Raw genomic sequence first — 25,651 nt, forward strand, 5'->3', positions numbered from 1 at the left:
TTGTCTCTCCCCTTTTCATCCAAACACTCTGTTGAGGTTCCTGCTGACTCTAGAAGTTTTCAGCATCCGCTGTCCATCACTTGTGTAGGAAGCTCCTCCAGGATATTTTAATGCAGTTTTATGCATCGTGCACAACTCTTGTCGTTACTCTTGCTATTGCTGATTGTTTGTTAGCTTAGTCTCAGTTATTTACCTACTCTTAGATTGCTGGTACATCTAATTCAGCTAGTCCATACGCCTCCCTTATCTTCAGCTGTGATATCGGTGTGTGTGTCCGGGTAGGTGGGGTTATTGGTTTCCTTGAAGTCTTTAATTTTGCTTTTTGTTTACCTTCATCCTCCTATATGTGGAGTTCAACTGCAATGCTTCATGTTAGCCGCTCTGGTACCCTACTCTCTGGCCTTGTAATTCAGCGATCACTCAGTGGCTCCCTTAATCTCACTGTTACCTTGTTCTGTGCTTTTCTTAATGCTTGTTTTTTTCTCTTAGAAGGGATGTGATGGTTTTCTGCACAACTTCTCAGGACTCTTCCTTCATACGTTTTCAGTATTTTCACATCGGAGGTCTTGGCTCTCAGCGTGTTTCATTTGCTGTGAGCCTCGTGGATGGGCTGAAATAGATTACTTACAATATTTTGGTTCCCTCCTATAGACATCTCTCATAGTCTGCCTTTCAGGTGATGTCAAAGTCCATTTCCCTCAAGCTTTTTGCTTGTTTGTTAAAATTAAGGAATAAAAGGGAGATGTTTAGTAGCCTAAGCAGTAAGTTAATGATAAAGGTGGCGATTTGTCATGGAACGCTTACTGGCCTGTTACTCTGTAGGCTTCTTTGTTCAAATTTCCTTTCACATCAATATCTCCCCTAGCTGATAACGTATTGTATTTTGAATGTCTCCTGTTGCTCTCTTTAAGTCCCTTAGATAATGTGGTGGTATCCCCACAAAATGGAGCAGAGCTCGTCATGTTCCCCTCTCGACACAGAGGCAGAAGTTAAAATGCTATCACCTTGTAGGAAATTGAAGGCAAGCTAATGTGATGGAGTTCTTCCCGTTCTGCTCCATTGTCAATATGTTGTGTTCAGCATTTTAAACTGTTTGGTTTGTGGGTTTTTTCCTTTCCTGAGCTTATGATTGCTCAGTAGACTTCGAATTTATTCTTTGCTTTAAAGTAGTGCTAGTAGAGGTGCTGTGCTGGGATTCATTGTCTTCAAGTATCTCACCAGAATTGTGTCGTGTCATTTTGTGCTTTGTGTTTCCTTGTGTCCTGACAACATATTTTGTTTTCGGGTCCTGGTTTGTATGTGGTGACTGTAAAGTTGGCATGGCATGGCAGCGGCTGTGCCAGCATGATCTTTATTTTATTTCCTTTTCTATTCTTCATCATGTCGCTGAGGTCTAATATAAGTCAAATATTCACGCATGACTCATGAGGTTGTGTGACTGACCTTCATGATCTCTCTTCAGCTGTGCGTGCGATGATCTGGTACCGTGACCTACCGCTGTTGTGGCCAAGCTTTTGTGCTTTAGACGTTTCCCCAACTCTGCCATGGGAACTTTGTGTATTTGGTAGGTTTTGCCTATTCAGAAGGGATACTTGCTGGCTCAAAGTCTGGGCTGAGGTACTGCTCATCATTTATTAATATATGTTTATTAATGGGGGTTCAGCGAGTTGCCATGATCAGTGACAAGAAACCTATCCTTTTCCTTGGAGAAGTAGTGGTTTCTAAGCATGCAAAACACTTGCAACTGTAGCTATTTCTCTCCCTTTCTAAGGCTTTTTTGCTATAGGAAGTGCTTAACTTTTGCTTTGAGTTTCTGCATAGCTGAGTGTTTTGCTGGACATGAGGAGAAGGACCAGAGTTGAGGACATTTTGATTTGAAGTATTGGTGTGGCTTTTTGGATTGCTTGCTTCAGTGCATATGCTGGTTTGCATATGCATTAATATCAATGCATGATATTAATATAGCTTGAATCATAGGTTAGAGGACAGTTGGTGAACTACATGCCAGAAGGCTGTGCCATTTGTGTGTATTTATACCTTTCTGTAGACAGTGGGACATGCTAGAAAGTGATATTTTCAGCTATGCTGATGCTCTTTTTTTCTAAAAGTAAGGCTGTCTGGTGGCATGGAGAAAGCTTAGAGTTCTTCACTGCTTTTAAAAACGTTCACCCAATGGTGAATGAAGAATGATGTGTGTGTTTGCACTCAAACTCTGGTCAATGTATCAGTCCTGGAGTGAAAGACTTTAAAGAAAATTCAACAACCAGTGAGGTTTTTTTCTCTTTAGGGCTTTACCCCACTGGCACATTTGGTGAAATAGTATCTAAATATAATTATTAAAACAGTTTAATCTTAATTTTCCTGACATTCCTTACGAAGTTATTTAGGAGAAGCCCCAGATGACTGTGCCTTTGTGTTCCTGATATCGTTACAGGTTTTTGAGAGCTTCTTAAATTGTTTTTGAGCTTTTTGCCTTTTTTGATGTGCAACCACAACAAATGAAAATGGGTACGCGCTTTTGTTTAAACCACTTTTGGACTGCCTTGTGAAACACGTACCTGCTTGTCTTCAGCCCACTTCCTAACCCACGTGCGCTTGTCCGAGTCGTCTCTCGGGCAGTCAGTCCCCTTCCTCTTCTCGGCCACAGGAGCTCCGAAACCCATTGACCAACTTCCTCTGAGTTTCTTCATGCAGGTGGAGGCCTTAAAACACTATAAAAAAACCCCCCACAGCTCAGTGGTAGGAGCAGGATACCTGTGAGACCTGGAGTCGCTGGCTCTGCTGCTAACAGAAGCACTTGAGTTACACCTGGTCACCTTCTCAACATCAGGATCTCTCCTGCAGCGCGCTTTCAGGGTAGACTTGTAGCGGGGCAGAGAGAAAAGGTCCTCAGGGCAGAAGCTGAAGAGACAAATGGGGAGAAATGAAGCTGGGTTCTTGTGTGGGTTTTTTTTTGTTTTTCTTTTTAATAGGTGAGACAAGGGGTTCCAGTGACCTGCCCAGAGCTGTGCATCAAGTTCTGTAGGCTTCAGTTCTGGAAGCCCCAGATCAGGGATCATGCTTCCCATGAGTGCTTCTGAGGCAGGTCTGCTAACCTAGTGACCTACATGTTATATTTGACTCGGATGGCAGTCTTTTGAGCAGCTGTCGCTGTATCCACTTACAGGAGGAAGGAGAATCAGAAGGACGTCTCCTGCTCTGCCAGCGCAGTCCCGAACTTAGGCTAGTAAAGAAAGAGCTGCTGGCTTTCCATGGTTGGCAAGGAAGGTCACAAAACTGGCTCTCGGCTACTGGCACCGAAAGATCGGGCCATCCTCCAACGCTGCTTGAATTAACAAGAAGTGGAAGTTTCTTCACCCTGTTTCCTGTCGCGCAGTTAGGTTTTTCATGTTTGAGATGATAACCAGTGTCATAAAGTGACAAATTTGGTGAGGCTGAGAATAGGAGGGTCTAGACGTTGTCTGCTCTGTGCTCTGCTCTCCGAGGCAGTTGTCAGACAGCCGACAACGCAAGCTTCCAACTGAGGCATCACTGAATTTTTCAGCAATGTTATCAAAATCTTTCACACATCCAAAACTGTTTTCAGGGTATTTTATGCATTCGTAATAGCTTAGTCATGCCATCTAGCTGGGCTTATTTCTGTGGTCTACAGCAGGAGACTGTTCTGCCTTTTACGGAGTAGTTCTGTACCTAACCTTCCTCTGAAAACGAGCCTCAGCTCTGACTTAGGAGAAACAAAAATACTAAGATTAGTTTACAGGCAAGAAACAGCACAACTCTGGGATTTCACCATTTCGGCTCTGTTGCACAAAGGCACTGGTTTGCTGATTAGAATCTGCCCCTGCTTCCAGCAGTCTCTGCTTGTAGCATCTTTCCATAGCCCATGGCGTGATTACTCCGATGCCTCTGTGCTAGCCCTAGATCTAGTTCCCGTGGCAGGACTGCACTGTGTGACTGTTTGAGCTGCTCAGTCTCTTGATTTGTCCCTCAAAATGCTTTTGTAGTAGTGTATGAGGTGCTTTAAGCTAAGTATGTATTATTGCGGTTTACTACAATGAGTTGATCTCCCCGTAATTTAAGAGATCTCTGTCGTTGGTTTCTGGATAGTAATATAGGTAAAGCCTTATCCTTTCTGAAATGGACTATTATTAAATTTGCTAGAAAATGCTTAAACAAAAATGCATTGGGGTTTCTGTGTTGGTTCTCTGCAGTTCTGCATCTCTGCTTGGAATCCAGAGAGTCCGCACTTTCCTCCCAGCACTGTCTGCTCTGGAATTTCTTGGTCTTTTTTTTAAATTTTGAATCCTGATTTTTGTCAAAATTCAGCAAATTCATTTATTGTTGATAACGTCTGTAACTTTCAGGGCAGCAAGGAAGATTTAACTTGAATTCATTGAAGGATTCATTTATAAGCCTCCAAATGAACGTCTGTGCCAAAACTTAATATGGTATAGCTAATCAATTTTATTTCGTGTGCTTGTATCCCTTCAATTTGTAGGATTAGTGTTCCCTTCCATCTGCAAGGCGTTATCCTTATCTTCCTGCCACTTCTGAAGCAGCGCATTATACTCTGCTCCTTGGGCAACTGCTGAGCTTGTACAGCTCTGCCACGTCGGCTTGCTGGAGGCAAGTCTTGTTCAACTTCCCCGGAGCTGTCAGATACCACTATCTTTTAAAAAAGATCATTATCTCGGATGTGTATTCATCTGCCTCAAAGCATAGCTTTGTCTCTGAAAAGAAATGTAATGACCTACGTTTTGGGGAGTCTGCAGTTTGGGGAGAAGGGAACCAGGAAGTCATGTTCCGCATGATTGATACCAGCGTTGAATGGATGGTTGAGACATTCAAAGCGTTAAAGCGAAACTGAGACTTTCTGAAGGCCATGGTACAAAGGACAGTTCCACGTGAATGATTGTGAGATGAGAAATTATGACCTCTGAGATGGAGGAAGCTAGGAGGTGGTAAATGCTTCAGTTTCTCTTTCAGAAAGAGCTGTAGCAGAACAGTCTCTGATGCTTGAGGAGCCCTGGGCAGTGGTGTCTTCTTATCCAGAGGTAAGGGAAAACCTGGGCAGGGCAGGAGTCTCTCTTTAACAGGCCTACTTTGGAGACACTAGTTTAAATGAGACAGTGAAGTTCACTTTAAATCCGTGTTGCAATTTTAGCGTTCCTGTACCAGCTTAAAAACAGATTTAAGGGAAGTAAAAAGACAAAGTAGTCCAAGGTACAGGTGACTCTACAATCTGACTTTCATAGTCTACAGAAAGAGATACTACTGTGGTTGTAGTTAGTATCTGCTGCTTCTTTCTCCTTTGACTATTACCATATCAAGTCGAACAAGAGATCAGATCCTTCAACTACTCTGTTTCTGACAAAGCTAGAATTACCTGGAGAAGACTGCAGGGTTATAGCCCCATTTTTTGCGTAAGCCCTGTGCAACCCTGGGGGTTTTCACTGACAAGCACTTGGGCAGAAGCTAGAAAGTTGAGAGGTGATCAGTCGCTTTCCCTTTCTGTGAAACAGGCACGCTCAGGGTCAGTCTGCTTTCGGTGTAGGGTGCTCTTAGTACAGCAAGAAAGCAAATGACTGTGACAATGGTTTTGTCCTGCGGATGGTGACACACTGCATGCCAGTAAATGCTGTTTCCCATTGAGTTTTGACACTAGTCTTAACCCTCCGGGATATTTTTAAAGCAAATAGGATTGAATTAGGGGTTTGCTTCAGATTACACAGTATGATGTGTGGTTACTACATGCAAAAGAACCAGCATTGCATTTACTCGCTCCTCCTGAAGCCTGTGGTCCACTTCTTGCGTGCGCTGCGTGGTAGCCACACTGGTCGCCAAGTAGCTCTTTCTCTTTAGTTGCACAACTCTTACAGTTGAGAGGTTGAGCTCAGATCTCAATGTGATCTCCTGAGCAAGTCTCAATTTCACGTTATAATTGTTTTTAATTTACTGGGAATTCTTGGTTTTCATCACCTACCCTGATCATTTCAAAGCTGATATCCTCTCCACATTATAAAAGCTTGTAGTTGCAAACAGGCCTCTTCCCCCTCTTATTCCTGTATTGAAGTTGATTATCTTGCAGCAGTTCATAGCTGTGTTTCCTTCTCATAGTAATTTGAACTTTTCATCTGACCGGCATCACAAGTATTTCCATCTCTTCCTTTTTAGGAGCATCATTTCTTTGGGAAAGAAATGCTGAGGAAATATTTCTAATTATTTTATCTCCTTAATAGGAAACTGCTGCCCAAAACTCTCACAGTTTTGCATTTGAAAAGCTGTCAGCTTTACTGTGTGGTTTGCTGACTGAGCTCCCGTGTTAGGCTGCTCTCGAGAGGAGAAATCGACGGTCTTACTCTTGTAAAAGTGGCAGAAGCTGGAAAAGTGGTTCTAGTAGCTGAAACCCTCTCTACTCATTTAAGTGTATGAGGTTTTTTTGTTTGCTTGGCAATGCACTGCATTTCATGGAAAGGAGAGGCATTTTCCATCATGAGGCAGTATTATGGTTGGCTGTAACCGAATATTTGAGGGGATGAATCACCGACTCCTGGGCTGCGTATTGCAGAGAAAACGAGCCTAATGCCGCGTGGAGCTGACTTCTCCATTGGCGTGCTCTGTCGGATGATCGAGAGGAGGCCTCTCTTGAGTAGGCTGGGCACCCGCGCCGCCAGGCAGGTGCAAATCCACTCAAATGGCATTCGTTTCAATGGCTGATGATTATTTTCTCCTCCCCCCAACTCGGGCTTCCCGCTGTGGCAGGTTGGTCAGTCTGTGCAGCTTGCGACTCCGTCACGCACCCGCGTGCTTGAGCCTGCCAGGAGCGCGGCTGCTTTGCTGTGGCAGGGGTGGTCCCGCGGCCGCCGCGGGGGCACGGGAGGCCGCTGCTGGCCGGGCTCCGGCGGGGCCCCCGCAGCCGCTTTTCTCCTGTGCGGGAGAGGTGTCGGGCTCAAGCTGCGTCTGAGCCTGGCCCTTTGTTTAGGGGCGGCCGTTCAGTGGGTGTCCTGCGGGTGCTCTCTGGTGTAAAGGAGGAGGTGTTGGACACTGGCATTCTCTGCTGTTCCTGCAGTATCTGTTCAGAGAGGTATCAGTACCAGATACTTCTTATAGAACAAAAACTTACGTTTTGATCAAATGTTTGGCAACTTCATAGTCCTGCATCCCACAGTAACACCTGATGGTCAGAATTCCGAGTGAATGGATGACCCTGCCAGTTGAAAAGCAGGTACTGGCTGCTGCCTTTACCATTTCTTGCACTTAAAAATGTGGGGTCAAGCTTTTATTAAAATAATTTCAAAGTAAAATAAAAGTGTTATCACTTTTATAAATCTGGCTGCTGTTGTGAACAGCTTTCATTGTCCTGTTATCACTGTCTAAATTTGCCAAAGAATATTCCTCAGGTGAGTGCACAACTGATGGGAGAGGGCTTTCTAGCACGGCAGTGTATCTGAATGACACAAAACTGAGCTAATCATGGGGAAAGCGGTCACAGCTTTTAACATGGAGAACCTGTTTTCTTTCTATCCTGTAGCTTAGCTCTTGCTGGTATTTTCACACACAGTTGCTTCATGTGAAGACTTTCAGATCTACTTTGACTTGCACTAATCATTTAAGAAAATGGTGTTTGCACGATGTCGTCATAGCCCTGACAGGGAGCAATAGGTTTCAGTTCCAGTGGCCTTCCAGGGAAACTTGTTCTTACTCTTGTGCTGGTGCTTAGGTGTATCTTAGCTGTTAGCTCATAACATATTTGGGTTAAAGAATGTTTTGTTGTAATATTAAAACATGAAAGGTAAAAGTCACAAACCATAATAAATTCTCCAACAGCGTAATTTTTAAGAAAACTAGTACACTTTGGTTGACAATTGGCCACGACATTGTAATGGAAGACTGCTAAATCTTAAAGGCAGTTGCAGGGACTCTTAGCTGTGTAACTACTGAAAAAGAATTTAAATGGATTATGAAAGATTAGTTCCCTTCCCTAGCTGTGTTTTAACAGCAAAACAAACATACGGCCTTTTTCTCAGGAGACTGAGCTATTGACGCTCGGGTGAGTGTACTAGGAAGGAGCCTGTTTCTCTGTTATTGTATGCTTGCTGTTATGCCCGGCTTAAAGGATCTTCTGCCAGGTAGGACAAGAGGCTTATCTCGGCCTGTCTCGATACTGCTGTTGTGATATTCTTGTTTTGCTCCTTGAATTTTTTTCCTGCTTTTAGACAAAGTCTTTTAAAAAATGCTTTCTTCTTTATTCTCACAGTATTTGCAAGTAGACTGTTAAGTATTTTTGGAATTAAAAAGACATATTACTGTGTCCAGGTTTTGTTGAGAGCAGGGGTTTGCAAAAATCAGGCTTGAAGTTAAATTTTAAAATTTCTTTCCATCTCTGTATGCAGAGATTGTTACCTCTTACTGAAGCAATATTGTATTTCATCTTTCATGATGTGCAAAATGCTTTTGGTTTTGTGTAGTGGTTGTGTCAGTGAGGTCTCTGAGTTTGGACAGAAGCATAACTGATCGCTCTCATCACTTGCATCTCCCCTCTGCTCTATTTCCCTGTTCCATCCTGCAGCTGACCTGAACCGAAGTTTGATGTCTCAGTCCTCTTGACTTCAGCAGTGACAGTGAGGGAGTTGGGGTGGCCACCAGCAGCCTAATGCTACAGTCACAGTTCATCATAATGTTGTAAAGCTGTCCTTGAAAAATATGCTAGCTCAAATGCAGTCTAGTATACCACTGTTCTAAAGGACTTTTCTTAAAAAGCTTTTCCTTTGCACTTCAGAACCTCTCTTTGTGCATTTGTACTCTGTCCAGACAAGCTGGTTTGCGAGGTGGATCTGTAGCGATCTCTTCTTCTACCTTATGTTCCTAATTATTTAGCCCTTGAGGCTTGACAATGAACTCCTTGTATGTGATGGTAAGCAACAGCCAAGTGAATGCTGTCAAACTCAGCTCTTTACTAAAGAAGGGGAGTTTATCCTGTCATTTCTCTTTTCCCTCTATCTAATCAACTTTTACAGTGCACTTGCTTTTATTTTCTGCTGTCCCTACTCTACTGGAGCAGGTATTATTGCTTCCCTTCTTCCTCCTGTAAGCATAATTTGAGGGAGGGAGTCGGTCACTGCTCTGCACTTGCTATGGTGTCTGGAATACCGAGGCTGTAAAAACAGATTGGGTTTTCTGAGCTGTGTCTAGTCCTAAAGCTAGTAGGTGGCAAACTGGTTTTTGAAGCCTTGAGAGAACTTCCCCCATAAAGGCTGAACGTGGCTGAAAATAACAGCATGACTCGATGTCATGGCGGGTGTAGGGAGGAGGTAGAGGCAGTTTCCAAATGAATTGTTCTTTCTTTTCCCTCTGTCTTCAGGGACTCTTCAGCGTAGTTCCTAAAAGTGAAAGCAGAGTCAACCGTAATGACTTACTGCCCACGATAAAGGCTTATAGAGTGCTGCTTTTCTGGATACAGCTGCGTCTGTGCCCTGAAGGAAGTACAGTCCGCTTCTGTTACAGCGCTTTGTGAGCAAGCCCAACTGTTCCTGAACCAAACTTACTTCAGGGTGAGTTGATCATAATCACTTGTTTTTAACCATGCTTCAAGTTGTCAAATAGAAAAACCTCGGTTTCAATAATCAGTTTTAATCTTGACTTATGTCTATTTTTGTTTCCTTAAGGTAGGTTCTTATTCATTGCTAATCCCTAAAATACAGTTTTTCCATACTCGTTTTGGTGACAGGGTAGATTCACTGTGTTAAGCTGTTCTGTAACTTAAGAAAACTTTAACTAAATTCACATTCTAAATCTGTAACACACTAGCAATGCAGTTTTACATTTTGGTAACATAAGTTACTAAAATACCTTTGAATGATCGGGATTCATAAATATATGCATATTTTTTCCTTCGGAAGACATGTTTTGCATTTCACATAGCTCTTCTTTAAAAAAAACAAAAAACAACCAACCAAAAACCTCCCAACCTTTTAAAGTCGTTTGATCCAGTTGTGGTCTTGCACGATTCCATTTAAGATCTATGCAATCTGTATTGGCATCCTCACATTTTACTTGCTGACTGAGAAGATAACAGCTCTATTGGCTCAGATGGAAGGACTCCTGAGCCTGATGTCCCACCTCTTGTTGTGGTCAAACTGCTTAGAGAATAAGGCAAGCATGTTGTGATGCTGAAACCCTTTTAATGATCTGTGGTTTAGGAATTTCTTGAACCGGAAGTCAAGATCTTGTATTTTTTTGCAATTAGTATCCCTTGAGGGATTCTCCCCTGCCCCAAGTTAGCCTTCAGTTAATTTCTTAATACTGGACTTTTCACCATGCTAAAAGAAGATAACGTACTTCAAACTTACAGAAGCGTCTGTGAGAGCTTGTTTGCAGTGCTTTTCCAGTGATAGCTGTATGTCCGGGGACTCGCTTATATGACCAGTGTCCATCTTCCCAAATAATGTGGTTATGATCTCGTCCCAAGTGGCAGCCACCAATGGCACAGTTGCCGGTTGGCTCCGACAGTAGGGAGCCTTTCATATTTGAAAGGCGGCAACTGTCTTTGACTTTCTTTTAATTCTATGGTGCTACATGTCTGCTGTTAAATAGATTATTTAATAATTGTAGAACAGTAATAACCTGTTACAGGATATTCACCATCTCTTCTAGCTTAAATGTTAAACTTGATTCTTAAAAGAATAACATGAGTTTAGTCTTAAAAGTTAGTTATTTATTCTGGCATGCTTGAAGTGCCTAAGTAGTGAAATGATGTCTTTTGAAGGGCTTTATTTTAACTGAGACTTTACATAACGTTCTATAGAAATGTACCCTATGGCTTGAAAAGTAACTAGTAATGAGGCAGGATTTTGAATCCTTTTGTTCTTTCTAGCATTCTCAATTCAGTGATTCTGAGGGACTGCCCTACAATCCCAGTTCCTAGCAGGCCTGTATTTATCCAAACCATTTGAAAAAAAGAACAAAAGAATGACTGAAACAGTCTTGAATCCCAAAAAGGGGAAGAGTGGGTTGACGCTAGGTCCGAACAAGCATACAACCTGCACAGAAAAAACCTCTTTCAAAATCCCAGTTAGATTTGTTGGCATTAAAATGGTGTCTGTAGTTCCTGTTTATTTCAGGGTTGGTGCTTGGTGCTTCTTTGGGTGAGAATCCAGTTGATGTAGGCATGTTCCAAACGACGTGTTTATGTGCAGATGGGTTAAACACAGAGTTCACTGTTAAATCTATTGTTTGTTGAGGTAAGAACTAGTTCTTTACAACTTTGGCTATTTTGTAGAGTGAGTCTAGAAATGACACTGAATATTCCTGATGTGAAGTGAGAACCTTAAATGTGCAGCCTTTATTGTGTGGCTTGAGCAGTATGTCTCTAAAGGGTAAAGAACAAATGAAGCTGTTAATACTTCCCACTTAAAGGGTAGCAGCTAGATTTAAGGACAAAGTTGTTCCTCTGCATCCAAAAACCATGGAAGAACTGGGAAAGAATAGGTAGTGTAGAAAGGAATGGTGTGTGGGCGGGAGCTACTTACCCAGTGAACCTCCTACTCCTCCTCTTCCTTCCTTTCCCCTCCCCACAGTACACTTCAGGTACAAACCTTATGTTTCCTAGGTGCTTTATCCATCAAGGCTGATTCTGTTTTACTAAAATAGGATTTTTTCTGTTATTCATCAGAAGTAGTAACACTGACTCTTGTTTTGGGTTTGCTTTTTCAGACCTCCTTCTGGATGACCAATGTGTATCGTAACCGATTATATCGGAAACTAAGTCTCCAACTCCCCATGCATTCCAGCTGGTAGCAACGCTTATAATGCAAAAAAAATCACAATTCAGGATCACACAAACATTACTCTTAAAACTTTCTAGATGATTGTAGTTGCTTTGGTTGTGTTCTATGCTAGCAGAAGCCTTTTTCAAGGTTTACTGTTGACTCTAGAGCACCACATTCCCCGCTTACTGGGAGCCTTGGGGGCTAGCAATATGGGAAACTCATGTGTTTGCCGCGATGACAGTGGAGCAGAAGACAACGTGGAATCTCAGAGTCGGCAAACAGAGAACAGTAGAGTACATGTACCTGAAGCGAGAAGCCACCCAAGGGACCCTGTCCGTCCGCCCAGGAGGGGTCGAGGGCCTCATGAACCAAGAAGGAAAAAACAGAATGTGGATGGGCTAGTACTTGACACACTGGCTGTAATTCGGACGTTAGTAGATAAGTAAGTACCTCCTCAAGGAATAATTCAACATGAATGAAAATGTTCTTGTCTTCTCTCAAACTGTGACTCCATCCTCTCACCGATCTACACCTGACCCTCCCTGAAGCAGCCACGTGTTTCCATCTGGAAGCTTAGGAGAGGAGCACGTTTCCTAGGTAATAGAAGTAGCTCCCGAGTGCCCAGGTACAGATTCTTCCAGGAGCTGAGGGGTTTTCTCACGGTTCCTGTGTGGGCCTACACTCAGGTGGGATGAGGAGTGTGCTCAGTGTTTCTTACCTGGCATAGATATACAGCTTAGGAAGCTCCAGAGTTTGGGAGCTTCCATCCTAAAAATTGGTTATTGTGCAAGTTTTCTGTTTTCAGGCTGTATTTAATTCCTTGGAAATGGTTAAGCAAAACTGAGAGCTTTGATCTTTGTTAGCTTGTGTAAACAGACTGAGGTTTTCTTTCCAGTTATAAGTCTGACTACTTTTTAAAGACCGCATGTTGTGGGTGTTCAACTCATGATCCCAGTATTGCATTCCTTGCATGCTCAAAGCATCCACTAAGGGTGTGGGGGATATTTATGGATTCATCCTTACTTTTTTTTGGTTTTGCGTTGTTTTCTACAAAGCTTTAAAAGGACCTTAAAAATGATGGGTTAAGTTAACTCATCACCTTTTGCATTAGGTGCAGGCTAGGAATTGGAAAGGCCAAAACAGAAGGAAAAACACTGTTGTAGCTTCACAGCTGGGGTTTAAGGTGGATGAGGCTCAGGATAAGTGAGCCTTGATTCATGTACCTGCATTGTTACTCTGGAATGTGCCTGCAGAGGAGGTGTTTGCCTTCCTGCTGTAAAATGCTTGAAATGGAAATACCAGGACACTTTTTTTTTCCCCCAAACATCTAAATCTAAGAGGGTTTTTTTAACAGGTTTTGTTTTGTGGTCTGTCTTCAAATCATTAAGTTAAAATCATGGCCAATTTTTTTGAAAGTCTCTCCCTGATCTCACATGCCTTCCCCTTTCCCCTAAGTTCAGCTCCTTCAGCTGTTTCACAATGCTTTTGTGCATAGTTGATTCTGTTCCTGTGGGTCTTGCAATCAGTTTTGTAATCTTGTAAGCGCCTTCCTATGCTACTGAGGGACAATAAGCATAGTTGTTTCACTGATCCTGGAGTCCTGTTTCTGACAAATTCCTGAAGCTACTGGGTTCTGGTTTTTTTTTTTTTTCTTATACAGACTCCAGTGAAATACTTTCTTAGACTCACATAATCGCATAGGTTGGAAGGGACCTCTTGACGTTCATCCACTCCAGCCTCCTGCTTAAAACCCAGGTCTAGCGGGAACAGGTGGCTCAGGTCCTATCCAGTCAAGTGTTGAACATCTTCAGAATATAGAGATTCTCCACCTCTTTGGGTCCCTGGTCCAGTGCTTGACCACCCCCATGCTTTAAATAAGGAAATATTTTTAAAAGTTGGAATTTCCCACACGTTCCAACACATCCCTGTTGCCTCTTGTCCTGTTGCTGTGCTCCTCTGAGAAGAGCCTGACTCTGTCCTCCCTGCTCTTTTCCATTACGTAGTTGCAGACAGCGATGTGATTTCTCCTCCTTTCCACTACCCCCCCTTAAGGATGAACAAACCTGTTTCTCTCAGCTGCTCCTTGTATGTCATGTTTTCCAGCCCTCAACCACCTTGGAAGCCCTCTACTAGACACATTCCCTTATAGCGATGTCTGTCTTGTCCTGGGGAGCCCAAAAGGGGCTGTACTGGTATACTGGTTTCCCTTGTTTAATATTAAGGCAGTTGGTAAGACACAGCCGGTTTTATAACACAGCTAAATATTACAAGTTCTTGCAGATAAGACAAAGACCTACGGCTATGAATAATGGAGGGGCCTGTTCACGAGGCAAACTATCTAAATGAGTCTGAAAAAAGTTTAAGGAGCCTTTCTGCTAGACTTGAAGCTAATGATAGCCCTTTTTAGATTAATAGGAGTGCTCACTTGGAGGAAAAAAAAAATCATGTCTGGAAATTTTGGGTTTCAGTGTAAGTGAGAGACTGTAGGAGTAAGTATGTTCCATTATTACATGTTCCTCCTAGAGCCTGATTTTTCAGTTTTGAAAACACCACAACTGAAAGAAATTATAGGGAAGCTGACAAATCTCTTTTTATGTCAAAAAACGTGCAAGAATAAAGTCATACTAAAATGCAACCATATAAATAACAGGAGGTTGGAAATACGGACTTCAGTGTGATAGTACATCCTTAAAGAGCAAAAGAGAGCAGTCTGAAGAATGGAAGGCAAAGCCTGTTTTCTGACCTTTTTTTTCCAAACTCTATACTGAAAGTTAATACATGGGAACACTCTGAGATGAATTGTAAATGAAGTTGTTATACTGTGATCTGCAATGAGCAGTTGCTTTCCCTGTTTGTTGTTTGTTTGGGTTTTCTTCTTTGGGGCTTTTTTTATTTCATCAAAATCTCGAAGTTCGGACCTAAAACGTATCTGACAATTGCTTTTTTCCTCTCGTATCTAGAGATACCTCCTTTCTAGAAGGAAAGGAGTTAAGTTTCATTTCCTAGCCCCGGAAGGATAAGTACTAAGTTTTGGAGTTTATATGAAGTGCTGCTTTGCAAATTAAGAAATTGGCAAAATGACTGTTTCCAAATGAGTAAGGTGTGTGCTGGAGGGGATGTTTGGAAATTAAGGGGTCAAAATGGCAAATCAGTGGGACAGGATTTTGCTCAGTGCCAGTACTGCTAACATCTGCCACCCATGACAGAATCAGAAATCTTGCTGATAAAAATTTCATCCTTTTTTATCATAGCCTTTACTTGTACTTACGGTATTTTTTTTTCTTCTTTCTTTGAGTCTTTACATCCTTTCTCTTGAGGTAGTTCTGCTTGCAGTATCGCACTTCTTTTTCCTGCTGGGGAGGTTAGTTTCCAGAAGAAAGGCAAAGAGATGCTTGGAGGGGAAAAAAAAACCAACTATTTGTTTCAAATGTTACGGCAATATAAAAATGGGTTAAACTTCACTTTAGCATTTTCTTGTGGAAATATTTAAGAATGTGTTAATATTTTTGTAAGAAAAGCATGTATTTACATTGTATATTTTTAGTGACAACTGAGAGTTTTCTCTTCTTTTATAATTAATCCCTCCAAAGGAGGTAGTTCTATTATCTGCATGATTAATCTGTATTGAAATTTTCTAAAATTCATCTGTATTTCGCATTTCATTTCAGAGCTGTGTGATAGGAATTGAGTGTGGAACGTATCATTCTAAGCCTGGGCTTAGTTCACAGTGCCTAAGTAGCACTGAATAAAGCGTTTAGGAGATGCTGCTGCATAAGCTTTTTCTGGACCTGGAGGTGCTTACTGAGTAGGATTTTGAGATCTTGCTTTAGGTCCTTTCGACGGCAGTGCCTGCTCATATAAACACACCTGGCCATAGCTGCTTATCCTTGCTCCAGCAAACCAGACTGAGGAACTGATCTAATTGAACTTTTTGTTTTTCATGTTGGAAAGGGGATTGGATTAAATATCTTCTGTTAAACTGCCTTAACTGTTTCTTACAGCTCTTGTTAATGAATTTGAAGTCTATGGTGCTGTTAGGTGGCTTGCCTTTCAGTTTTGTGGGGGTCTTAAATATTTATATACTTAGCAGAGAATTTCTGGAAAAAAATCATGTTTAAGCTATGTCCCTTGTGCACTGCTCTTGGTTCACTTCATGGCCTCTGACCATCTCTCTTGTTACGTACTCCGAGGAACCCTGCTAATGAATAGCACTAAGCCTGAGCCTTATGTTCAGCTTTTAGGCGTGCAGATATGGATCACAATTTCATTTATCAGCTATAGTAGATATGCAGATGTTGACTTTGAGCCAGAGAAAGGCTTAAATCCCATCTGTGTTTCAGATCTGAAAATGGCATTAGCAGTCTGCAGCCTACGTAACTTCCTTTTGTTAAATACTTACTGGGTTCATTTTCTGTCTGTGTATTATCATTTTATTCAGTGCATTATGTTGATGATTGCGCATAAATTTTGACCTCTGCAATATCTCTTTCAGTGACCAGGAGCCTCCTTATTCAATGATCACGTTGCATGAAATGGCAGAAACAGGTATCAAGGCACCGTGTTGGGCACTTCAGTTGTGACTCCAAAGCAAAAAAACAAACACCAAACCCTCTTTTCTTTGCAAAGAAAAATACATGCTAGCAGTATGTGTTACGACTTGCTGTAGCTCTAGGGATGTGGGATCCAAAATGTGGTTCGGCCCTTCAGAAGCTTCACTGAGCTCATTGCATTTGCCTGAGTTTTTTTGAACTCCGTTAAACTTCCCACGTGAAGTCTCCAGAAGCAGCCAACGGATGGCCACAAACACATTGTAATGGCATTAAACCGTAAGCCACAAAGAATGTCTGTTTGCAGTAAGGCAGAAACAACCCATATATGTATGTAGACATGGTTTAAAGTCACGTGCTCCAGTGTTGGCAAATAGTACATACTTTTTGGTTTGGGTTTTGCTGTCCTTAGACCTCTGCTTTATTGATGTAGTTCTTCCAACCCTGTCCGTAAGGCCTCCTGCAAGATGAGCCGTGTTTGTGCAAGGGCTGTTTTATCTTTGTTACAGTAGGAGAAATTCTCCCAGCTCAAGACCTCCACCAGATTTCTGGTTAGGTGAATTTTTGTCTCTCTTGGTACTGGTCTTCAGAAATGTATTTCTATATCAAAATAAATTAATCAACCTGGTTAGATGTTACAGCAATTCAGTAAAATGTTTTTCAGGGGGATGTGCTAACAAAATTCAAACCCTAATATGTTACTTGTATTTACTTGTCATTGTTGAAGGGAGCGCTAAGTCTTTTCAACCTCACTCGCTTGTATGCAAATACAGGCTCTGTCTTTATTTTCACTTCTGAGGGAACTATTTCCTTGTAAATCCAAATCTGTTAACTTTATTAGTAGTTTAACTTCTTATATGTGGATTGTTGTTTACTTGCAAGTAGAAGCCCTTGTCTACTCATTAAACATTTTCCTTATGAAAGCAAATTTTCTTAGGCCACCAGGCATGGGACAAGCTAATGCAGTTCCTCTGCGGCCCATGTTACTTGAGGGAACTCAAGAAGAGTGCTCTGAGTCTGGCTAGAAGAAATATTTCTTCAGTGTCATCGTGCATGCAGCATTTAACACTTAAGAGTTGACCTTGGACACTGAACTCTTGAGTATCACACTGAAACAAAGTGCTTGTCCATACTGGTCATAAGTGTTCCTTCCTAATACCAGTGGGAACTAGAGGATGCTCTGGCCTGGGCAGGACTGTTCGCCAAACAGTAGAGGTGTTCACTATGACCCAAGCTGCTGTAAGCTTTTTTCCCCTCCTTGAATTTAAACTTCTAAACAACTGCAAACTAAGACTTCGATGTAAAAAGTAAACTTTTTTTTTTCTTTTTCCTAGTGTCTCTAAACTCACTGGGTAATTTTGAGGATTTTTCAATTTACATTTATGGATGTATTTTGAACACTTCAGAATTGCAGTGTTAATTCTGAGCGTTACTTCTGTTTTGTGGCTTACAGATGAAGGCTGGTTGGAAGTTGTCCAATCTTTAATTAGAGTTATTCCGTTAGAAGATCCCCTGGGACCAGCTGTTATAACGCTACTACTTGATGAATGTCCACTGCCAACAAAAGTGAGTCTAAAGCGTATGTATTTATCTGTGGCCGAATTGCAGTTATTTCTGGTTGCCACACCCATGAGAGCTTCTGGGTGGGTTTCACCAGTGACGCAAGACTCTGTTAGCTGTTCAGAAAATGGATGTAACTCGCAACTTTGAGTAATTTGTGGTGACTTGGTATCTAATTGTTACTTAATGCTAGAAGCACTGGGGGGAGGGGAGGGAAGAAAAAAGAAAGATAAATCTGGTCCCTGGGGAAGAACAAGAGGCCTTTGGTCTTTAGCTGCTTTTCTTGCTGTCCTCTCCCGCCATGCGTACACGCATGCTGTGCAGTGAGGGTGTACAGATGCTGCAGAAGCAGTACAAGTGCTGCTGTTTTGTTCTCAAGTTCTGAAAACTGCGCATTTACAAGTCACTATTGAAATTGTTCCTGCCCTACATGTAAGGAATGCAACAAAGTGGGTGTGTTAAGTTAAAAAAATTACTTTTTTTTAACTATGAAATATCTAGTTTTGGCAAATTTGAGTACTTTTTTTTTTACTAATCTGTTTTTTGGATGGCAAGATGACCTGAGGTGTTCATACTGTGTTGGTACAGATGTTTTAGTGAGATCCTCAAGTGCTTCAAGATGCTAACCATTGTTGAATCCCTTTAAACATGATGATTGTACAGAGAACTTGTCTGTCTTCAAATGCTTGTCATGATCTCATTTCATCAGAAATTGATGATGACATCATTGCAGCTTTCACTTATCAATCTACTACTTATGCTGCCAATTTTAGTTTTCAATTTGCGTTGTTAGGGATATAAAAAGCTGATAGCTTTTTGTCTTGCGTAAATGCATGAGTGGCTGGAGAGCTAGTGAAGCTCTCTAACTACCCAAAGTGGGTTTTTTCCTCTAGGCTATTGATTAAAATCATCTGAGACTTTTGAACAAGTTTAAATGTTTTATGATGGCTGTCACATAGACTGCAAAATGATTTTGAAAGCAAAGCTATGACTAGAAATTTTGCCTGCTTTGAAAAAGAAATCAGGAAATGGAGACCACTGTGAATGTGCCATATGAAGAGTGATTTTGTATTTTTTGCTCGGCTATACAATGTTCTTGGCAATCAAATGATTTGTTTTTCGAAAGCCACATAACTTTTGTTTAGGTACTTTAATTTTAAGGAGTTAGCTATGAAATAGTTGACCTTAACAAGACAAAAGGAATAAGATGCCTGTTTCTGGGGTGCACAGAGGGTTTTTTCCTGTGCAATCCTCTTACGGCACAAGGAGATGCAGTTGTGGGGTCTGCTCATCACATGCAGCCTAGTAAAGTGTTTGCTGCTGTTCATTTTCTTTCTGTTCAGGAGAAGTTTAAGGTTTTGGTCTTAAGGGTTTTAAGTCAGTGCCCCACTTCCGTGACAGCTGGAGAACAGCAGCAGGCTGTATTTCATTTTCTGTTATTATAGGCTATAAAGTTCATAAAGTTAAAATGGCAGTGCAGTAAACTGTTTATTCTGTAAAGTCTTTATTTAACTCAAAATAGTTGATCTCTCTGACGGTTCTAATAATGGCTAAAAGCAGTATCAGAGTATGTCAAGAGTCTAATTTTAGTGAGGCTTTTCCATCCCAAGTCTGCAGCTCAGTCATCCTTTCTTCTTTCTCTGTTCCTTCCACTTAGCATCAGTCCCGTGCATCAGTTTTGTTTTTGTGGCTTTTCTTTTGGCAACATAACTACTTTTCAGTGTTATCTCTATACAAACCTCAGACTCTAGCGCAGTTAACTGATTTGAGTGTGGCTCAGAATACGGTTCAAAAAAACATATATATTCAACTTGAGCAGTACTCATTTTTTCTCCAAATGGCCTGCTGATGACTTCAATATGAGGAGTTCTTCTATTTTAATTAGATTCTAGCCTGAGATTATGCAGTTTCAATCTGAATCAGCTGAAACTTTCATGAAGTCTGGAAAGTTGAGGGGGATTTGGAACTTTGCGGGGTGGGGTTCTCCCTGTGGGATAATTTGTTCTGGCTCTAGATTAACCCCTAACTACTCTGAAAATGGAGGGTATGCTCTAGATCTGTCTTGAATTTTATCCATACCATACTGGCTGAATGAAGCAAGTCAAAGCATGGCGTTTTTAGATTTATTTATTATTTACAATGAGTAACCCTCATTGGTTACTTCCCAAATTAGTGTGACTACAGAAAGCCATTTATGCTCTCAAGAGTATCATTTATGACGTCCCGTAAAGCTGACGGCATCCTTAATTTATGATGGGGATGTGGGCTCTTTTTTTTGGGCCATGTCTCTTTAGTCCTGAATTTTAAGGTCTAAACCTGCCCTTTTCTTTTGGAAAGGGTGTGAGTTTTAGGACACTGGGAACAGATTAGATGGCAGTAGTGCCATATGTGCCGATTGGTATTGTTTGCCTTTGCCTACTGTTCTAGTTCCTGTTGCTATAGGTAGCTCACTTCTGTATGTCCAGAAGTGTCCTGAGTTGTTGATCACAACAATGACCAACAATCCGGTGGTAATTTTAAAGTTACAACTCTTGGGTACGTTGAACTTCTCTTCCCATCTGTTCTTTATTATCTTGGAAGATAACCATGCCAAGCTGTCTGTAATATGATGCTAACTTTAGTAATATAGTGTAAAAATAATTTGTTGTACTACATTGAGTTAGGGAGGAAACTGTATCTGTCAGTAATGTTGAAGAGACTTCTGATTTTTCTTTTTCAGGATGCATTACAAAAGCTAACTGAAATATTAAACTTAAGTGGAGCTGCTGCTTGCCAGGATGCTTGTCACCCTGCCAAACACCGGAATACAACTGCAGTACTGGGCTGCTTAGCAGAGAAGTTAGCAGGTAAAGGCGCAGGATTCTTCTGAAAGCTTGCATTTGGCTCGCTGAAGCACCTTCTGCTTTAGTGCCCACGATGCAGACTAGTTCAGACATGTTTTCTTAGAACTGAATAATGTTCTGCATCGAGGGGAGACCTTATGTGACAGAATCTACTGCTTGATTAAAATGTTGAACGCTCACTAGCTTGGGTCTGAATGAGCCATTCACAATCCCAGATACTTAAAAAGATCAAATCCTTCTGGTGCGTGCTTAGTGATTGTGGATCAATGTTTGCTTATGGTCTATTGCCTTAGCACTGGTAATCAGTCTTTTCTGTAGACCTACTCTGGCTGTGTGTGAATTTCTGAGAACACAGAGTTCTTTAGCCAGTAGGCAGGAGTATCAAATTAGTCTTGGAGGCTGTATAGAAATAAAAAAGAAAGATGCTCTTTCCGCTAAACATGTATTGTTCTATTGTAGTTAAATGAAAAGATTCTCTCTTCTGTGTTACTTGAAAGAAAATTGCTGGGATTCTATTTTAAGGTGACTTTTCGTCTAGAACTTTTTATTCCCTGTCATTTCTAGTGCATTGCTGGAAACTGATGATTTAAGTTTCCTTCCTGCTGATGGTTGGTTTTGTATCTATTTTTTTGCTCCTTTTCTGAAAGTGGACAGCAAAAGGAAGAAAAAATGATTGTCTGGTATCACCTAATGGTTATTAAAAAATAACGTCAATATTTTTGTCAAAAAAAAGTAAAGAACAAGGGCAGGAAGCGTTTTTGTACTATAATACTTCTACCCTGTTACGCTAAGTCAAAATGAGATCCTGTATCTACTTTCATCTTAGTGGACAGGGATCTCATTGTATCAGCTCCGGCAGCAAATGTGTGAATGCTGTGTTGGAACCCATTGCAATTTGTTAGAGTTTGTAGATGCCAGAGTTTCAGTTCCTTGTATCTCTCTCTTGATTAAGCAGACAGTATTTCAGGGCTTTTTTTTTAAATTGGCTCCTTGCTATGGTGCTGCTGCAAATTGTGTAATTAATTGTCAAGTAGGGTATATTAGATGCTCAGTTTTGCTTGTTTTGGGTTAGTGATAAATGGAGCTAGTCTTTATACTTTGACTCTGGAAGTAAAGGAGAGCCAGTCTCTTTGAAAGTAATGAGTATGAAAATGCTACACAGAGGCTGGTGGAGTCTTACTTCAAAATCTCAGAAGTGTGGCTAGAACTCCGTACCCATTTCCAGCAGGTAAACTGAATATGTCTGTCATTTGCCAGTAACTGTGTAATTATTAAATGTGTAGCAAATATTTGGCTGGGAACAATGATAATTGCTTTATAGCATAGTTCTGCTTTGCTGCAAAGTTCTTAGATGTTTTTTAATTTGTTGTCTTGTGTTTAAAAGATCCGTGCGATGATGAGTATATGGTAGTTCCCATGGATGGATTTAATTTTTAATGTTCTTGTAGGTCCTGCGAGTATAGGCTTACTCAGCCCAGGCATATTGGAATATTTACTTCACAGCTTGGTAAGTGTCTTCGATCTTTTTGTATGTATCCATACATAGCAATATAATGCAATTTTTTTTTCTTATTATTATTGTGAAAAGTTAGGGTCATGTTTGGTAAATACTGGTAACATATGTTATAGAAAGCTGAGATTCCAGAGAGTCTGTGGGATCTCCATCCTTGGAGATAATTAGAAGTCAATAGGACAAGGCATTGAGCAGCCTCTGCTCAAACCAGCTCTCCACAGGAGGGTGGACTAGAGGAGCTCTGGAGGTCCCTTTCAACCTAAAGCGTTCTGTGACAGACTAACAGCTTTTCCTGTCCATCTGTGCTGGGTATTTATTTAATAACTTTTCTTACTGCCCATGTTTAGAACTTCCAGTCCCATCCGACAGTGATGCTTTTTGCACTAATAGCACTGGAGAAGTTTGCACAAACAAGTAAGTATTAGCCTGATACTGCTCTTAACAGTCATACTATGGCTTCTACTGCATGATTGTCACTTGCTTCATCTGATAACACTTGTGAGCATGAGAAAGACTGGATTGGTGGAAACACAAATACAGAAGAGAAATGTTTGTCTGCTTACAGGCAAGAAGAAGTATTATCCCTCTACCCCTCAAAACCCTGGAGATATTTGCTGAAACTCAGTGCAGTCCTTCCCAGTTAGAAATTGCTGTAGAAGGACTTACGACGTGAGGCCTTTGTCACTGAAGTAAATCTGTATTAGAGATGGAGAACAGCTGTGATTAGGTGTTTGCAGGCAGGAAAAAATAGTTATTGCTTTAATGACACCCCCACACATAAACCCTTGAGATTTGCTGAAACTCAGTCCTTCTCAGCTTAGAAATTGCTACATAAAGACTTACGACACAAGACTTTTGTTACTTGAAAAGAAATAAATCTGTATTAGAGAGATGGAGAACAGACTATGGAGAACAGACTATGGAGAAGAGTCTCTTGATGGTGCAGCTCCAGTACTGAGAAGAGGTGTGTCTGAGTGCTAAGTTAATTTCACGTCTGCTTGGGAAAGAATTTCATGCTGTTTGTAATACTGAGGTTTAAAGGTGTGTGTGTGAGTTCTTCTGCATTTGTAGAATGTTGCTATTTTTAACTAAACTTGGCCCTAGTTTATAGCAATTATTCTTTTTTGCTCTTAAATTGCAGGTGAAAATAAAATGACAGTTTCTGAATCGTGCATTAGTGACCAACTGATCTTGCTAGAGAAATGGACAGATAATCCAGACTACTTAAAACGCCAGGTTGGATTCTGTGCCCAGTGGAGTTTAGACAATCTGTGTAGGTATAACAAAGGGATGGATTCATTTAATATTAAGCACTTCTCCAAAGAGATGGAGGACTACTTTGTGTTTGTTTTGTATAAGCGCTTATTGTAAATATACCTGACTGCATTTGTAATCACTCTCCTTAAAAAAAAAAAAAGGCAAATAAATCCAGTGTAATTGCATAGAAAGGAAATTTTGGCAAGGAAAATGTTTGTGAAAGGAAGTGGTTTGTACTCTGCAAGTTGGAGCTGCAATGAAAATTCTTCTTTGCACCGTATTTCCTGTAACTCATGCTTCAGCAGATGTGCTAAGTGGCTAAATAGTGTAGCTCTGTCTCTCTGTGGAACAGCTGGATTACTGACATATCCTGGTGACAGTCACTACTGGGATCATACCCCAGCACTGCACAGTTTCAAAGAATTATTAAAGACTTTTTAAAGTAAAGATATGGTCTTGTGATCAAAAGTGAAAAGTGTTTGACAAAGCACTTTACTAGGTCTGTCCTTTTAGATGACTAAAAATCACCAAATTCACTTGTTTAGTTGTGATTTCGAGGGTGCAGCAACTCTAAGGACCTTGCAGTTTCTAATGCCTTTTAGATAAATTTGGGTAAAAGGACTTTTAAAGGTCTGGGGCTTTAGCCAGCTAATGGAAGGCCAATGTCAGCTAAGTTTAGTAAATGTCTGTGTAAGTGTTGTAGCAATTTTGTGATATATGAAGGGTCCTAAAATAAGATCTCTGATTTGTAAATTAGCATGCATATGTCAGCAATTTGACAGCTGGCAAGATAAATGCTTCTGATCCTTCTATGTGAAAAGGGGATGCAGAGGAAAAAGAGCTGCTTTGGCTCAGTTCAAGTTCATGACCTACCTGAAAATGAGAGGGTAAAAAACTTTAAATCCTTGTTTTCCCCATCCCCAGTATCTTTTCCACTGTGATGAATCAGAAGAACTCTGCCCTAGTGAATATACAAATATAATGGTAAATCCTGAAACAGTGGCATCTTGGTATGAACTTGGATGCCTTACGTTGCCTGTGGGTTTCCCAAAAGTAGACTGTAGGAGCTCTAGTCAGAGGTATAGGTCATGGTCTCATGTTTAGAGGATATTTAAACACAGTGTATTGGAAGTGATGCTGTTTTCATGCAGGCAAAATGTCAATATTTCATTCAGTTATGCCAAAAATTAACTGGGTCCTAGAGAGATTGATTGCCACTGTGTGAAATGTTTAAAATAATCACTGCTGCAGCAAAACTTTAAAACTAGTTTTATTTTGCAGTTTTAAAAGAAGGCAGGCAGTTTACATATGAGAAGGTTGACTTGACCAACATTAGGGCTATGCTGAACAGTAATGATGTCAGTGAATACCTGAAGATCTCGCCACATGGATTAGAGGTAGGATATCATTTCATGATTTCAACCTAAAAAGGAGTCTGAAGAAAAAGGCAGGTTTTAACTATTTTTGTGTGCTACTTGCTCCTGTGATTTCTTAGAATGAATCAAAGTTCTCTGGCAGCTTTGTTTAGAAAACTTGCTTTGTCAGAGGGTTGTAACATCACTACGCTGATCTCTATTGTAGAAATGTTCACACTAAAGTAACACCTGTATCTGTGCCCCAAAACTTCAGAAAAGTGAGGAGGATGCTTAAGAGTCAGCTGGCTTTTCACTCATTTTGACTAGAATTGTTCACAAAGTATAATTCCTATTGTTTGTCCTGTCTAGTCTTAAAAAGCCCATAGCAGTAGGATTTTTGTCTCAGCCATGTGATTTTTTTTTTTTCCTTCCTCTGTTACTTTTTCTAAAAACGTGTTTGACTACTTACAGATGAATTTTCATGAATTAACATTGAATACCTCTCTGTCCTTCATACCAGGAGTCAGCTAACTACCAGTGACTTAGGTCTTCCTGTCTTGGTTGTCTTTGTCTTTAAATCGACTCTGTCAACTTTCTACTTTTTTTTTTTTCCTGTGGCTTACCACCAATTTTCAGTCTTGCCTACTTGCTAGTTTATGTGACAATTGTTGCTATAAAGAGAGGTTGCTTGCTGTCTGAAGTGCCTCTAAAATTATGTTGGTGTATCCTTATATTCAAGAAACTTGATCCAGGGAAGAAAGGGGCTTGTTTGAATGCTAATTTTGTAGAAACTTAATTTTTGGTTTGG

The 25,651-nt window shown here is 40.9% G+C and overlaps 1 protein-coding gene across 6 annotated transcripts in view; it reads left to right on the top strand.

Annotated features, from left to right (window-relative positions):
* The window catches only part of RSPRY1 (ring finger and SPRY domain containing 1), a 40,834-nt gene that overhangs the window by 2,476 nt on the left and 12,707 nt on the right, over positions 1-25,651 (top strand). For 4 of the 6 annotated variants that reach the window (XM_075160819.1, XM_075160815.1, XM_075160814.1 and 1 more), the window contains exons 2-11: positions 9,362-9,551; positions 11,121-11,240; positions 11,713-12,210; positions 16,261-16,313; positions 17,769-17,881; positions 20,595-20,721; positions 22,167-22,225; positions 22,579-22,645; positions 23,373-23,504; positions 24,770-24,885. In XM_075160819.1, coding sequence (XP_075016920.1) covers positions 11,864-12,210; positions 16,261-16,313; positions 17,769-17,881; positions 20,595-20,721; positions 22,167-22,225; positions 22,579-22,645; positions 23,373-23,504; positions 24,770-24,885 — 1,014 coding nt within the window. In that variant the 5' untranslated portion in view covers positions 9,362-9,551; positions 11,121-11,240; positions 11,713-11,863. Of the gene's footprint in view, positions 1-9,361; positions 9,552-11,104; positions 11,241-11,712; positions 12,211-16,260; positions 16,314-17,768; positions 17,882-20,594; positions 20,722-22,166; positions 22,226-22,578; positions 22,646-23,372; positions 23,505-24,769; positions 24,886-25,651 lie in introns of all 6 variants that reach the window. The other 2 variants (XM_075160817.1, XM_075160816.1) reach the window with 2 other exon arrangements.

Source organism: Calonectris borealis, chromosome 12 (genome assembly GCF_964195595.1).
Source record: "Calonectris borealis chromosome 12, bCalBor7.hap1.2, whole genome shotgun sequence".
Taxonomy (NCBI): domain Eukaryota; kingdom Metazoa; phylum Chordata; class Aves; order Procellariiformes; family Procellariidae; genus Calonectris; species Calonectris borealis.